This window comes from Cydia pomonella, chromosome 24, assembly GCF_033807575.1.
Source record: "Cydia pomonella isolate Wapato2018A chromosome 24, ilCydPomo1, whole genome shotgun sequence".
Lineage (NCBI taxonomy): Eukaryota > Metazoa > Arthropoda > Insecta > Lepidoptera > Tortricidae > Cydia > Cydia pomonella.
In genome coordinates this window covers 809172-826151 of record NC_084726.1, presented here as the reverse complement: position 1 = coordinate 826151, position 16980 = coordinate 809172, and the positions used below count along the sequence as shown (strand labels likewise).

General features: G+C 37.2%; 1 protein-coding gene across 2 annotated transcripts in view; it reads left to right on the top strand.

The window, feature by feature from the left end:
* The window catches only part of LOC133530850 (rho guanine nucleotide exchange factor 11), a 314198-nt gene that overhangs the window by 52302 nt on the left and 244916 nt on the right, over positions 1-16980 (top strand). For both annotated transcript variants that reach the window (XM_061868906.1, XM_061868905.1), the window contains exon 2: positions 15734-15827. In XM_061868906.1, the coding sequence (XP_061724890.1) occupies positions 15737-15827 (91 nt within the window). In that variant the 5' untranslated portion in view covers positions 15734-15736. The remainder of the gene's footprint in view (positions 1-15733; positions 15828-16980) is intronic.

Genomic DNA, 16980 nt, shown 5'->3' with positions numbered 1-16980 from the left:
TCTCTTTTTTTATTCGGCGTCTACCCCGGCTAAACTGTGGTGTTCATTCCGTATTCATGGCTCACTTATCCGGGTGGTTTCGGTAGACATGTCTTGTCCAATTAAATCTCCAATTGAGCTTGGCGGCCATTTTAACTTCTATTAGACAAAAAACACTCCTGAAAGTGTATGGAATACTGGAATTTAATAATTTTGCATTAAAGTAGCTTGAAATATCGATGAATTAAAATAAGGCACTCCGGTCATCAGGGCAAAGAAAGTATTCATGAACATTAACAGCAAGATTAACTCTCCATCCGATGGACCTTATGTCTTTTACAATAGGGTTCAAAAAAGGTCAGTCCGTCGAATGTATAAGCTGCACACTTACGGTTTTTCTCGGGTAATTATAGCCATCAGCCGTTTTTACTTTTATTGCTCATCTTTATGACGCTGTGTGTTATGGATGATGGAGGCAGTGAAAGTGCGATGGTATTTGATAGAAAAAAAATGTAGTTTGGAAATTGAAATCTGCTCGCGTAGAGCTTCTCACATTTCGTCTTTATAATTAGAAAGAATTCCACGTAAGTACCTACATTATGTGGATTTTTAACAGACTTCTTCTACATAGGCTAACTTTTCACTGAACTGAATTGAACAGAACAAAGCTAATAAACTGTAGGATAAACTGTCGCCCGCGGTATTTCCAGACCGAGACGACCTTCACACGTTCAAGAGCGTACACCCATCGTAAATTTCGGCAACGCGCTTGCAACCCCTCTGGTAATGCAGGTGTCCATGGCCGACGGTAATTGCTTACTATTAGGCAATTCGTCTGTTTAGAGTAAAAGCACTAAGCTAACTGAAAATAGAAAAGCTGAAGGTAATCTAGTTTTATGGACGCTCCACCACTGCTCGCGTGTTTTTATTTCACTTATTCCGTAAATCTGTACTAGTTGTTATTTTGATATTCTGTAAGGTATATGATGATGGTAACAATACATCATCATCATCGGTCCAGAAATAGCTCCACCCCCAACTTAATTAGGTGTCAATGCTATTAACCTCTCGCGGCGGACAGATAAAATGTAGTCAAAACATTGTACAGTAGAGTGACTCATTCGCACGAATTCCGATTAATAAAATGTTTACCATGAAACGCGATTACCACACACATGATTAGGCGCTTATTTGTGTCCCTACCTAAAATACTAAGCTGAGAGCAAGCATTACTCAGTTCAGTTGTCATTCGTACTAGCAAAAGCGCTGATGGCCTAGCGGTAAGAGCGTGAGACTTTCATTGCGGACGAGCCGGGGTTTGAATTGAATGTGCGACAATTCAAACCCCGGCTCGTTTTTCGGTACTTATGTTGTACGAAATATCATGTGATATTTACCAGTCACTTTTCGGTGAAGGAAAACATCGTGAGGAAACCGGACTAATCCCAATATTCATTCAGAACTGTTCCAGTTCTCTTGCCTTTTTTAATTATCAACGGAAACCAAGCACTTGTGTATGCTGCATCCATCCACTTAGAAAAAATCGTAGGCTAACTTTCAATCTGCGGCTATAGCACGGTCTCATTTCTATCACTTGTCACTTTTGCACTTACATACTTGTTAGAACGTGACAGGCATAGTGACAAGTGATAAAAATGCGACCGTGCCACAGCCGCTGCTTGCAAGTAAGTCAACATACTGCTAACTTGATATAAACCACGAAAAACCATAACAGGAAGCACGGAATATGCTCCAAATGCAATAAAACACTCACCCCGTACTAAATCAAACCGTATTTACATTGCGTTAGAGTTCATAATACGATGAACACACATATAAACACAGGAGGCGAATATTTATTTTAGTTGTGCAACTGTTTCACATACTGTGATAATAAAAGTTCATCGATTTCTGGATGTCTAGTTAGTAACAAGATTATGTTTCTTTTAATTATCAGTGCATGCATACCTATAATAAAACAAGTTTTTGGTAAAAAGTTATTTTTGAGTACAAGCTTTTATCGCTGACTTTACTTTTCTTACTATACGCAAATAATACTCATTGAGACAATCCTAAAAACCCCAAACACAATTAGGTTGTGTTGTTTCATCACGGAGTTCCTATGGCCGTCTCCATCATCAGATCAGCTCGATGGTACCATAACATGGCATGGCATTGTCACCAGACTTACATATGTACAGTCAGCCAAAGAAGTGGTTCACCACTTTTCGACTCTATTACTTGACAAATAGTCGAAAGTGGTAAACCACTTTCTTGGCTGACTGTACCTATGCAATATATCCTAACACACCTTCGTTTCTATCGAAATAAAAATGTGTAACGCTACATTTAGCCACTTTGGACGTCACAACCTATTTGAAGCTGACTTTACTGTCAGCTGCAGAAATAAAGTGCCCCTCCTGCATAGAAGTTTGTATGTAGGAGGGGCGCCCGGGGCGCCTATCTCTCTACAGCTGACCGTACCAGAGGGTATCGTCTATAGTTCCCACGCGTCCCAATGCAGGTCTATAAAATCTAGACGAATGTGGCAACTCGAAATGACTTCGTAATAATAGGAGCAAGTTCGTAGGCGTGCATGGTCTAATAATAATTACCGAATTGACAGAACGTAGCTGTAAACACCGGCCATTGTGAATATATCGGCCATTAAACGTGACACGCGCGTTATAAACATTTCCCGGAACCATTCTGTAGGTGATGGTTGGGCGGCTCGGCATTTGCATGTTTATTTTAATGTATATAATATTTTGACATTAGTAACGACATTGGCCTAAAGTTAAGTAAACTTTCAAAGCAATATCTAGAGCGTAACGACGTTTGCATGGAGAACCGAGCTTTAAAATATTTTTCCTACTCCTCTACTGTTATCTGTCATTTATGCATTCATTAACACGAATATAAGAACATACATAAAAGATTTCAAGAAAAGTCTATATTGTCTATTCCTCATAAAAGCTCTTGTGCTTTTATAAGCTATAATGTTACTGCGATTAATGGCTACCAACCTAACAAAACCAAAACGAATACAGTTTTAAACTAAGTGTATTGCTGCCAACGTACAAAATATTCATTTGGTTGCATAGTAAAAATAATTACTTCGTAAGTCAGAAACACGCATGTGACACCCGTAATATAGCAACACCCATAGACTACGAAGACCGCTTAGCGTTGCTTGTTAGTCTCCGTAGGCTACGGTGGCCAAAATTGAGAAAAAACTGTCCAAAAAATTTATTTAGCAAGTAGCAAGTACCAGGGCCTCATGAGTTACGAGGAGGTGTCGCTGACCGGCCGGCCGCGGCCCGGGGCGGGCCGGGCGCGTAACAAGGTATGCTCGCGCGTCTTGGCTATATACTTTTGCTGTAATTTGTTTACCTAAATTAAGATTTATTTTTGTTGACTCGTAGGAAAAATATTGTATGCAACGTTGTATAAGTAGGTCAAAAAATTCTCGTGGCGTATTCCTTTACAATGTTCGCCTACGCCTTCGGCTCCGGCTCACATTGTAACTCACGCCACTCGCCTTTTTTGACCCTTCTTATACCACTGTTGCATAAAATACTATAAATATTACTTAAAAATACTTAAATATTTTTGTATATTGAGAATTCTGTAGGGCTAATATGGTCGGCTCTTTATCATTTGTCACTATGGCTGTTACGTTCTAACAAGTATGTAAGCGCGAAAGTGACGGGTATAGTGATAAGTGATAAAAATGGAACCATAACCGTACTGCCACCGCTGAACGATTACGGTGACGCTCGGTGTGCGAGCCTATAAGAGACGCGAACATCGAAAACCAAAAATTTGTTATCTGCCTTTCTCTCACTCGGATATGCAAGAGCGATAGAGAGGCAAATTGACGAACGAAGTGGTTCGCGGTTATATCACTTAACCTTCTGCCTGCAACTTTCAATGAAATGAGCGAAAAATATATAAAAAGAAAATACAGTTTTCCAAGAAAACCCCATACATAAGGTGATCCTCGTCATAGTAACAAATCATCAGGTTGCCAAGACCTATTGAATGAGACATGTTTCGTTTCTGTTGGTGGGTGGGGACAGTGCCCATACAAATTTGCCCATGTTCCTTTCGCGTCATTTTGTCAAGTAGATATACTAGATTCGTGCGAAGCCAAAGCATTGGGTCTACCGCGAAAAAATGCAGGCAGATAAAGAAATTCTTCGACATAATAACTAAGATTCATCTCATATGATCTGATGTCAATCTGTACTACTCTACTACTTCATGAATGGATCAATGCGTATTGTTGTCTAACGATCTCTTACGCACACTTGCTAATGATCAAAACAATGCATTTGGTAATGCAGGGTTCATACATGTAGTTCAAATAGCTGTTAACTGATCATCTGTAATCATCATCAAGGTCATCAATCATCAAGGTTTAAAAATAGTCAGTTCACACTTCACAGTGTCACAATCTATTGTCATAACCCACAGGACGGCGACGGCGCTATCTTTTGTTGGTTCAATTTAATCGCCCCTACGCGGGTACGCTTTGGTTGTTCATTGAGGAAAACTCAATGATGTTTATTTGGCTGCTTGTTGTTTATTCACTGTTTCCAACGTTCTAGGTCTTTAATACACTGAAATTACTGGCAATATGTTAACTATCTAGTCGACATCAAAATTGTAGCTTACATCATTTAGGTATAACTTTAATAAGCGCGTCTAAATCAGTGTAAGTCCGACAATGCACTATGACTTATGTCTAATTGAATATTGCTGAAAACTTTGGTAGATTCTTTACTTTTCGTAAGGTATTGGTCAGTCCAGCCCACGTAGTCAACATGCCAACCGTTAACGCTTCGTAACGTAGCGTCGTCATCTCTCGTTATCTTTATTTTTGTTTTTATTTTTATTTTATTTTTTAATTATAAGTCGTTTCCGTGATTGTAATTTGAGTTAATATCTTTTGTTATTGTTTTTATTTTTTTTTTATATAATTTGTTGACATTATTAATTTATAGTTAAGTGCATTTAAATGATTTATTGATATGTTTATCTAATTTTTATCATCATTTTGTTATTAATAATTATAATGTAACTGACAGTGTATGATTAATACCAATAAAAATTCTATCTATCTATCTATCTATCACTCTTCTATATTAGTGCGACAGTGACAGTTGCGTTTCGTCCGCTTATACGATGCGTTAACGATTGTCATGTTGGCTACGCGAGCAGTCTAGAAATCGTCAGGAAATTTAATACGAGTAGTCACAGTCGTTGAAATAGGCCCCTGAATGTTTAAGGCCCTGCATCGAAAAATAACGGGATCTTTGAAGCGTGGCAGTGGCTAGCCCCGGAAACAAACAGACGTGATTTTCGGATATATGTATCTTGATTATATGATAAGAGATATGATACTAGTCGAAACAAAAAGGCTTAAAATTTCCTCGATAGAATATAAATCCAAAGTTACATCTACATTTTTAGTGTTTACCTCAGTGCAACTAGAAAACACATCTTCATCCAGCATAATCCACATTAAAGTAAAGGTTTTCATCTCGTCTTAAACATCATTCAACTAAATATCAACTTATTATCTTATACAAACGGATTTATTCTCGTTTTTGATTTTATGAATTTAACAGAAAACGCCCATTTTACGCAGTTCGGCTTCTCTTTCTGTCATGCGTCAAAGTCATAAATGCGTCCTTTATGCCAGTAATGTTAGATGGCCGTGGTGCCTCAAAGAGGTAAGACCTATGTCAAATCGCGCAGCGCTCCAAATTACGTAAAATCGACATATCCAATAAACGTTGAGTCGTAGCTCTATTAACTAGTAACGGAATCCGAGGTCTACTACGAATGGAGCTATCTTTACAGGCCTATACGTTACGCATGTGTGCGTGTTTGCCTAGCTACGTCAAAGTCTAATACTCTTTGAACAATTACAACGGGTAAGGAAATTTCGACAGCTTCTGTAATGTATCGGTAGCTGTGTGGTCGTGTAGACACCAAAGAAAAAATGCGAGACATCTATAGACCCATCGAACCTAATCGTAACTTTTTGTTTTCTTTTTTTGTTCCTATATAATATCTTTATTCCTTATTTTCTATTTTATTGTAAAAGTAAATCTTGTCTGTCTTATACAGAAATAAAGTTATTCTTTTAAATATGTGTATTAAAAACATATTTTAATGACACGAATAATTTTATTTTATTCATACCAATTTTTGTATAGCCTAGGTAATCTTTATGTAAAACAAATATACTTACTTATTATATTAAAAAAAAAAAACGAAAAAAATCAACACGTTTATTAGAAAAAAAAAAACTCGTTTGCACGGGCCGGGGTTTGAACCAGCAACCTCTGATTTGTAATCCGCATGCCTTAAGAACAATTCACATAATTTATTTAACAGGATACTGTCAAAACGTCAATGACTAATATGACTTTTCAGCAAAGAGTAAAGTTTTCTTTCTTTTTTTATGTGGGTACGCTGACAGCTGTCGTTTCAATACGATTTTGCGAGATTTGGCGTTTTTAGGTTTAAAATTATATAGAGATAACACCTGTCACCCTCCCCATCGAGTTTGAAAAATATTATAAATGTTAACATATACAGGATGGTTTTCGATAATGTACATCTTAGAACTTAAACTGTTTTTAATTTCTTTTTTTTTCTGATTTTAAAATTATACCGCTCTACTTTTATACCTTAATAATTTAATATATCTTAGTCTTGACAAAGACTATTAAAGTTTTATACTTAGTTTTCGCTTACTAACAATGTCTTTATAAAATCGCTTTCCTGTAAGTTTAGGCAATTGCTATAGCAGATACCACCATTTAACAGCAGTATCAGAGGGCCTACCGCGAACCACGTTCGACGGGTTGCCTCTCTGTCGCACTTGTAAATTCGTACGTAAGTGTGACAGGGAGGCAACACGTCGAACGTGGTTCGCGGTAGGCACTCAGTTCATTACACTTGTTTCGGTGCTTCAACCTCTTGTCTAACTGTCTGATAATTAAAGTAGTTTCTAATAGACGGCGTTGTGCAATTATGGATATCCCGACCAAACTTTTCATTTCAGAGGAACGCGATTCTGTGTTGATAATGTTAGGCTATACTTTATTTGTCCATGCTAGGGATCAAACATGTATCATTTCAAAGCGAAATGAACTTGTACATTAAATAAGCAACATCAAACTTTTTTAATTCTTTAAAAATCGCAGTAATCAAAGGGTAACAAAAATTATAACTAAAGAGTGACAGTCGTCATTTAAATGTCATACAAGTTTGCATTTACACATCTATCAATATAATATTGTTATTAAAGTAACTAAAACCGTAATCATCTAGTAAATATAAGAAAAAAATTCAACAGCAAGATAAGTTTCATATCATTTTAACACTAGTTACTTTAAAATTGCACTTTAAAGGCCGTTATCGATTTTAGTCGCAAAAATGTCAAATTGATAGATTAAGCGCATGAAATTGTACACCTTTTGTTAACTATTAAAAATAACAAGTACTGGTTTCTTTTAGCATGTCTTGTTATCTTTCATTATATTAATTTTTTTTTTAAAACAGACTCACTTAATTATTAATGATTTTTTTCTGATGGACGTTTTGGTTAACGCGCGAAAAGCAGTGATTTTGTCGATCGTATTTGTGAATTTCGTTAAGTTTGGACTGCTAAAAATGGTAATTTTGTATTACACATATCCTGTACTTCAACTTTAATAAACTACATTTTTGTTACTATAAATTTGAAGTAGTGTAAATGAAAGTTAGACGAAATCAATTTTCTCCAGAAATTACTTTAAAACAAGTGACAATTTCTCTGAAAATTGACTTAATTTCAACGTAATTTTGATACTTAAACCATCTACAACATTTGCTGAAACTGTTCTTATACATCATTTTGTATAATTTACTACCATAATTTATATGAATTTTTAAAAACTATCCCTTCTCGTCACCTATTACCGGGGACGCTCGTTTGCGACCTCATTATTAAAAGGCAAGATGAAAAAACGTGCTAATATAAACCAATACTCGTTATTTAGATATTACGTAACAAAAGGTGTACAATTCCAACGACAAAATCTATCAATTTAAAATTTTTGCTCTAAAATCGTTACCGGGCTCTTAAGATAGGAGTTGGAATCAGGAACATGTCATCATCAGATCATTCTGTTAATTATATATAAAATAATTGCGTTTGTTAAATATCTAGGCGATTAATTAGAACGTTGCTTAGACATTCGACGATATCTTGAACACAAGTTACCAGCGGTAGAAAATGTTCTTTCGCATTCCACACTTGTCGGACACTACAGACTAAAACAAAGGACACTGAACATAGTAAGGCGGGTCGGGTAGGGGTGGCGAGAAGGGAAAGGGCGAGGGATTAGCGACCACTCATTTGTCACAAAACATTGCTTCCTAGTTCCTACTCCGACGAGATCATAAGATGCAGAAAAGTAAGTATTTTAAGTGTCTCTTCGTAATCGTAAACCGTAGTAATTGTTTTTTTTTTGTAAGTACGAAGACATAGATGGGCTAATTCAACAGGTTGTTACATTTTTATTTGCCTATACAACGTTCGGTAAATTCCCGGTTACGGCTGGAAATTACCGGTATTTTACCGACTGTAATATTGGTCAAATTACCGGGTAACCGGTTAACCGGTTAACCGGTTAGCATTCCCTAGTCCATGCTCTTGAAACCATTAGCCAACCAATTAGCTTATGGCGGGCATTTAAGGGTCGTTCTTTGAAATCAGATTATTAAATATAATTTCAATATATCAGGGGAATAATAAAATCGATAAAAAGAAAGTAAAAGCGACGAGGGAATGAAAAAAACCGATAAGGGAATGACAAGGAATGACATAATGACAATGAATTTCGGAACAATTAGTTCCAAAATAATACACTGAATCATAGAACGCTCTTAGCAAGTTAATGTTATTTTTAAGATCTATAGAACGAAGTGCCAAACGTTGATTTTAGTTGAAACCCCAGTCCAAAGGCATGGAATGAGAACCAGGGGAAAAGAAATAAGTATGTCTTTGATCAACTGTTATGATTACGATCATTTTTACTTAATCCATGAAAGTAAATAATCATTTACTTGACATATGATTTAACATTGTACATGCCCATGAAGAAAACATTTTATATCAAAACACACGGGAATGAAAATCACAGTGAACCAAAGCCAGAGGAACGATATTATGAAATCGTTTATTTCAGGTGAAAGACCCATAATTACATCACAAACAAACGAAAATACAATACAAATTAACTTAAATTAAAAACAGTCAAAATAACAATCATAAATACATACGTCAATTTTGTTTTACCTGTAAGAATAGCATATATTTTTAAGAAAATAAGTAAACTGAATATCAATATACTTAGTAATTTACCTCTAGTTTTATGTCAACCTAATATCCTAAGAGCATTTATTAGAAACATATTAAGAAGTTCGAAATGTCACGGAACGTGTAGTGTGACTTCCTCGGATTTTATGATATTTTATTTTTCTTTGAAAGTGATTTTGGAAGAATTTTATATCAAAAGTTAACACTTACACCTATTCCACAATACGGTTTATAAATTGTATGGATATATAACGACTTTATAACAATTTTAATAACATACATCTTGTGATCAGTTTTCGTGTCACCGCCGCGCGTGGTAACATAAACATGCAGTACTCGGTAGAAAGTTACCTTTACGTCTGGCAGCCTTTTTAACGCTATTTTTTTAGAACAGCAATACTGTGTTGGTGTCATATTTGCAAATGGCTGAAGGGAGAAGTGTTGTCGAAAATTATTTATTTGTGTTAATTAAAAAAAAAGGTCAACCTTAACGCGTCACCGCCGTGTTGCAGTTTTAAAAGTCTGTACTCATTTCACGTTATTGTTTGTAACATAAGATATACCTAATACATTCGAGATTGAGCTAATTATTTAATATTTGCAAAGTCAAAGGTAATTTTTAGGTAATACCGAACATGTTTCAAATTGTCACGACAGTGGCCTCAATTCTGTCCCCGCCACGGACTTTTGAATCCACGTTCGTGACATATAGACACGTGGTCGTGACATTCTCAATTCGTTTGATTAATTTAGAGGCATATTCATTCTTTAGAAATGGATTTTTTTAGCTACGTTCATTTGTTATTATTGCCCAACTGCCAAAGCAGAAAAATGGTTTCCGCGTGTATGTGGATGTATGATGTGTATCCGATTCTTTGTCACGCTCTACAGCGCTAGTTTGACGAATTTCAACGTATGAGCTGTCATTCGATGTGTCTTAGTCATGGGAGTAACTTAGGCTATATTAAAAATATTGTATAATTCAAAATAGTGGAGTTGGCCGCCAAAATGCCGAAACGTCACGACTGAGGGACACTTTGTGACAGCCGTGATTATGTACTCATTTTATTTACCTTTTCTGAGGGTATTAAGCTTGACCATATGCATCAAAAAATGCTTTTTATACGTAACAATATGTGAAAAATAAAAAGCTTTTATGAAAAAATATTTTTCTGGACACAATTTAAGAATCACCCTGATTGTTTGAGTAATTGTTTAAAAGTTATTAGTTGAATATTACATATTTCAGCGTAATAAAAATACTTACTTCACTTTTTTTGGTAGTTTTCGTTGTTACCATATTACTTACTTTTTCCTTTTTTATAATGTAGGTAGTTACCACTGACAACTGTGATTCACTATCATTCGAAAAATTGGTCGTCGGAAAACGGCACCCTGTATTTCCTGCCTCAACAATATATTACTAAATAAAATATGATAACTAACAATGTAACTAACTAACAAATTATACTTACAATTAACTATACTATTAACATCTTCCAAAAATCAACAATAAAAATTGGCTATACTGTAGTCTCAGATTTATTACAATTTACAACAATATATTTTTTTATTTTCTAGTTACAAGTAATAACGCCATCTTTTTTATTTTCTAAGAATTAAGTTTCTGGCCGACCGCGTATAATCGTAGTTAACTTTTGTAACGCTAGATGGAGCTTTCACCTTCACGTGCGCCGCGGACTCCGCGGAGCGCTTCCATGTGTGCGTGCTAGCGGGGAGTGAGGAAGCTAGCGGGCGTGGCTTACGAACCGGTATTCGCGGCTTTAGTAGGCCCTTAAGCAAACTTAGACACCTCACCAACCGTTTTAGAATGTTTAAGCAAACTTAGTTAGGCAGTAGGCACGGCATTTTACGTGTCTAGCTTCATCGCTTACTAACTGAAGGTGCGCCTTATGTCTTTACCATAAGGTCTACAAAGTGTCAGTTACCAGGACAATAGTAAAGCCGACTCACTGCATCGGAACTGGGAAGTTTCGGGCTGGAGATAACATCCACAATATCCGCTCCGTGCACCGGCGTCGCATCGTCTGCCATCGATCGCTGCACGGACGGACAAACAGTCTGGCTTTTGTTATTGTATGTTAATGCAGTCGTGGATTAATATTCGTGTGGGGAACACCGGAACACGAGGGCGGCATAAAAAAAACTTGAATTACACAAGTATGACAAATACGGTACTATGGCATAGATTTTTTAAAAGTATGTCGTCACTGCAGGAGACCTTGCAGTTTCTATAAAATGAATGCATTTTGACGGACAACTGCTTATGTTGGCTGAAGGAAAAGTTGTATGTATTGGTAGGACATAGGTAAGGATAATGTGACCCTAATCTCGCTTAATGAACAGAAATATCACTACCTTGCTCGCTCTGCCAATTAAGGGATTAAAGCCTCTCTTTTTAACACGAGCTGCTTAATGCCCAGAGCCCCAGACCAATGTGACAGAGTGTAAATGACTTTAGAATTAGACAGATTTAAGTAGCCAAAAATATCCTCCTGGATCCCAGAAGCGTTGTTTTGTTAGGGTTCCGTAGCCAAATGGCAAAAAACGGAACCCTTATGGATTCGTCATGTCTGTCTGTCTGTCCGTCCGTGTGTCTGTATGTCATAGCCACTTTTTTCCCAAACTATAAGAACTATACTGTTGAAACTTGGTAAGTAGATGTATTCTTTGAACCGCATTAAGATTTTCACAGAAAAATAGAAAAAAAAAACAATAAATTTTGGGGTTCCCCATACTTAGAACTGAAACTCAAAAAATTTTTTTTCTTCAAACCCATACGTGTGGGGTATCTATGGAAAGTGGTAAAATGTGTCCCCCCCCCTCCCTGTAACTTCTAAAATAAGAGAATAATAAAACTAAAAAAAAATATGATGTCCAGTCAACCAATTAGAATCCTAGGCCACTATAGAACCTTGTCGCTTTAACTACTAGATACTTGACACGCATCACTCAATAAGAACTGTCGTAGAAGTCATTATGACATGGTTCTATAATGGCCTAGGAATCAAATTGGTTGACCGTACATTACCATGCAAACTTCCACCGAAAATTGGTTTCAACGAGATCTAGTAAGTAGTTTTTTTAATACGTCATAAATGGTACGGAACCATTCATGGGCGAGTCCGACTCGCACTTGGCCGTTTTTTTTAATCATGTCTTGTTTAGTGAATGTTAAAAATAATGTTTGGAGTTTGTCCTTTATAAAGGCCTGTGGGACTCGGGAGGATAAAACTTATCAAGTTTATTCCATCAACGTTAATGTGTAACGAGAGCGGATGGTAGACCCAAAAAACGATGGATGGATTGTGTGAAAGAGGATATGAGAAAGAAAGGAGTGAGTGCTGAGGTGACGAAAGATAGAGGAGAATGGAAGAGAAGAACATGTTGTGCCGACCTCACATAACGTGGGGTAAGGGCAGGAGGAAGAGTCTAAGGGCCTACAACCTCCATTTTGCATCAAACGGCACAAATACCAACATCAGCACGATCATCAGATTACCGAAATCACAGCGACATTACACAACATTCATTCGATCATGCTTTTTACTGTTACGCAAGTAAATAAATGATAACGATACGTGTCCGAGATGAGCACGATCTGTTATTATACAATAAGAGTAACAATATCATCTGTAACGTGTTTGGCTAAGATATCTATTATTGCAATAGGTTCTCAAGTAATACTTCCATTTGTTTTCGCTAGGCGTTCTCGTAATGTTTCGTAACGATTCTGACCACTTACAGTAATTAAGACATGCTTAATCTTAATCTAATTAGAACTAAAATGCCCTTTATACAGATTGGAATATTAATGACCGCGAATTATATTGATAGAAATTGAAGTTTGATTTCATACTACTATTAGCGAGAGTAATTCTGTCTTTGCCTGTTTATGCTTAACTGCAGAACCGATGTCGCGATGTATAAAATATTGAGATGGAGATAGTTTGGGATGGTCATTGAATAGTTTTTATAACGGAAGTAATCATTCTACGTATATGTAAAATTGGTTTTTAAACGGGCTTGTTGTTCCTGTTTACTTATGACGGGGTTATTAACAATAGCAGAAACACTCGCTGCATAAAGAAAACAATACCCTTTGTTTGACAGATCAGGGGTTTGAGCTCAAGAAATCACCTCAGAAAATTCCAACTATAGTAGCCTAAGCTTTAGTTAGGTACTTCACAGGGAGACTACCGCAGCATAAACCACTTACACCTATGCGGTAAAGTCCGTCAGTAGCTTGGCATCTGTAGGTAGTACGGTCCATACTTTAACTGACTTTTCTTAAACCTTATCACCGAGACATAAGCTCCATCAATGGTGAATTAATTGTAGCCGTTAGTATGCAAGCTGCGCCTAGCCTAATGAGGCGGGTTCGTGTCCTATTTGCATAAGTTAGCCAAATCTGATAACCGACTGGACCGAGCCTGGTTAGACGCTGGCAAATTGTTTTTACTTTTTTGGAGCGCGGTACGGACAGGATTATAAATATGTATGTATGCTAGATAGTAACAGTAGCACACTTAACTGTCCATCGGTAATCGGTAGATCTTACATTACAAGACTTTACAAATTGAAAATATTAATTGATAGTGTTAGATACCCATAAATCGTGCCATTCACGAAGACGTTTGCCTTGACTCGTAATGTCATGTTTTTAAAGTTTACATTTGACAAACCTGAGCGTCATCGTCGATGACACGATCTATTTGTAGATAAAACGAAGAAAAACTGCGTGTTACCTAGTTTGACAGCTGAAGTAGATGGCGCCCTACAGCGTTTAATGGCAACTGAATTGTCAAACATCAACTTTTGACATCCAGAGTGACCGCATAATGACGCTGTATGGTCATATACGTTGGGTGTCAAATACGAAGCACGAATTCGTCTTACACTTTTTACATCTAATACATTTACCCCCTTATTCATAAACGTGTACTAAAGTTACGATGCTGCTAATAATCGTTTGTCCCTTTCCGACGTATAGGTATGATGGAAAGGGACAAACAATTATCAGTAGCAGTGTACTTTAGTACACGTTTATGAATAAGGAGGTTAATCTTTGCAAATGGTCATTTACGTCGGTGACTTGCTATTTTTTGGGATGTTTGAAATTATAAATGAGGCCCCCAATGTAAACATACAATTATTTAATTAAGAACATGGTCGTATGATGTGGTCGCATTTTGATGTCGTGTAGTGTGGCAGTTTACACATGCAATTAGTTAACGTGTCTAGGGACTAAAATGAGTTGTAGAAAGTGTAGTGTCATCACATTACCACGAAGGCAGACTTGGGCCAGACACGTTTCTTTCTTTGCATACGGGAAAGGCGTAAATGAATGTGCATATATGTAAATTGCTAAGCGGTGTAGTGGACCAAACAAACACTGGAGCGGCCTAAAACCACAATATAACTAGACTAGATAAGAGAGGTATGGGCATTCTAAGAGAGGTATGGGCATTGTGAATGTCATGTCGCTTTGTGTGGTAGGGCACAGCACAGCGGATGTCATTCCAGATCTAGAGCAGAGCCCAACTGGGGAAGTACCTCCACCTTACAGAAAACCGCAGCCAAATAACACTAGACCCTACTCTTAGAGTTGTGTTCCTGCCGGTGAGTAAGGTTGCCAGAGCTCAACGAGGAGTGGGGAGGGGTTTAGGGTCGGCAACGCGCATGTAACTCCCCTGGAGTTGCAGGCGTACATAGGCTACGGAGATTGCTTACCATCAGGCGAGCTGTATCCTTGTTTGCCACCGTCGTGCAAATATTGCAAAAATGCGCTAACAATCCCGATGTTTGATAAGAAAATATCGCGAGTTCAAAACATTGTTACAAATTTACTGAACATTTTCGGAAGACAGAGTCTCATAAATATGGTCCGACTTATGAAACTCGACTGTCCTACCAACTTTATGAATACTTAAAAAATTGTCCAGGATGCAACCGAGAATATTTTAAGACGGGCGGGAGTTAGTAACCTCTATCAAAACTTTACATTACTTCTTCTATTCCTGGCCAAAATCTGATTTATTTGTTAACCTATTTTGTCCCACTGCTGGACTAGGGCTTTCTTCTCTTTCTTCCACGCATAAATATTAGGCCAAGCTTTCCGAAAGTCGCCAAGAACGTGCCGCCCGCCATCTCCTTCGAGATCTGCCGTAACGCCGCACTATGTTTGGTGTGCATTCGGTAGTTTTCTTGGTCCACAAGCCGTTACGTATGAGCTAAAATAATTAATTTTTCATTCCTTATCATATATCAAGTCCTTGTGGTTGGTTTTTGCTTTTATCTTCAAGGAATCTGGTAAGAATCAGCATTGACGTGTGTTTTTATTTTCAGGTGATGCTGGGCGGGGCAGGGTCGCCGGGCGGCGATGAGCTGCTCACTGTCACCGTCGTGCGCGACGAGCACGGATATGGCATGAAAGTGTCTGGTAAGATATAGACAGAGAATCAGACTAAACAAAAAGACTCTGACTAAACGTGGAGTTTACTGTCTTACTGCAGCGCCGACTGCGCCGAGCGACCTTATTGCTGCCATAGCAACGAGTTTGAAAAATGGCATTTAAGTGTAAGTAAGTTGAAAGAAAGGGAAATAACAAAGAGAAAAAAAAACCAAGCTAACTCTGCGCCATTTATGGCGATAATTCCACACTTTATCGCAACAAAGTCTTCGCAGAGCCAGCAGGTCTGACTGTTAAACACGCAGTGTACCCTCGTCGTGTTTTTTCAACCCAAATGGAATCAAGTAAAAATCGGTTAGTAACTAGGAATATGTGAACTTGTGTTGACCGAAACTAAAGGGAATCATTGATATTATAGGATATTTAATGATTCAAGAAAGACTTGGCGCTTAAAATAGCTATTAGAGGCTTAGTTTGTAAGGTGTTAAACCCAAAGTGATCCCATAGGAACATATTCCATAGATTCATTGATAATGGAATCCATGAGATATTGAGGGAACTCCTCAATTTTAAATGTACATATGTTTATTTGACAACTCTTTTGACGAAATTACACGTATACTGTAAATTGATAGTAAGGCTACCTTTTCACTAGAGATAAGCGAGGATGCGTAGCGAGATAGGTACATATGTGTTTGTCATGAACAGGGGTCGGACAAAAAGTGCGGATGACGTCAAACCACTCATAGGATGATTTCAAATATTATTTTTGATTTTCATAAACAATTATCACTTATCATTTATCAACCTCTTTATTAAACGATATCGCCACTTGAAATGAGTAAGTACGTTTTTGACTGACACATTGTCAATCAGATGAACAATAAATTGACTTCGTTATTGTTTAGCTATTGTATCTTCACGATTATATTTAGCTAAAATTTATATTTACTAATGTATAAGAAAACGCTCTAAAATGTCATCTTTACTCGAATATTGTGGCATATATCCGTTTTTGGAGGTACGTGACAAACACGTATACTGCTCTTGCTGTAATCAAGATATACCAACGAAGGTAAGCAATATTAAAAGACATTTGGAGACAACCAAACATGTCGGAAACGTAGAAAAAAAGGGCAAAGTGAATTTAATATGAACCTCACAAATTTTATGATAGCAGCAA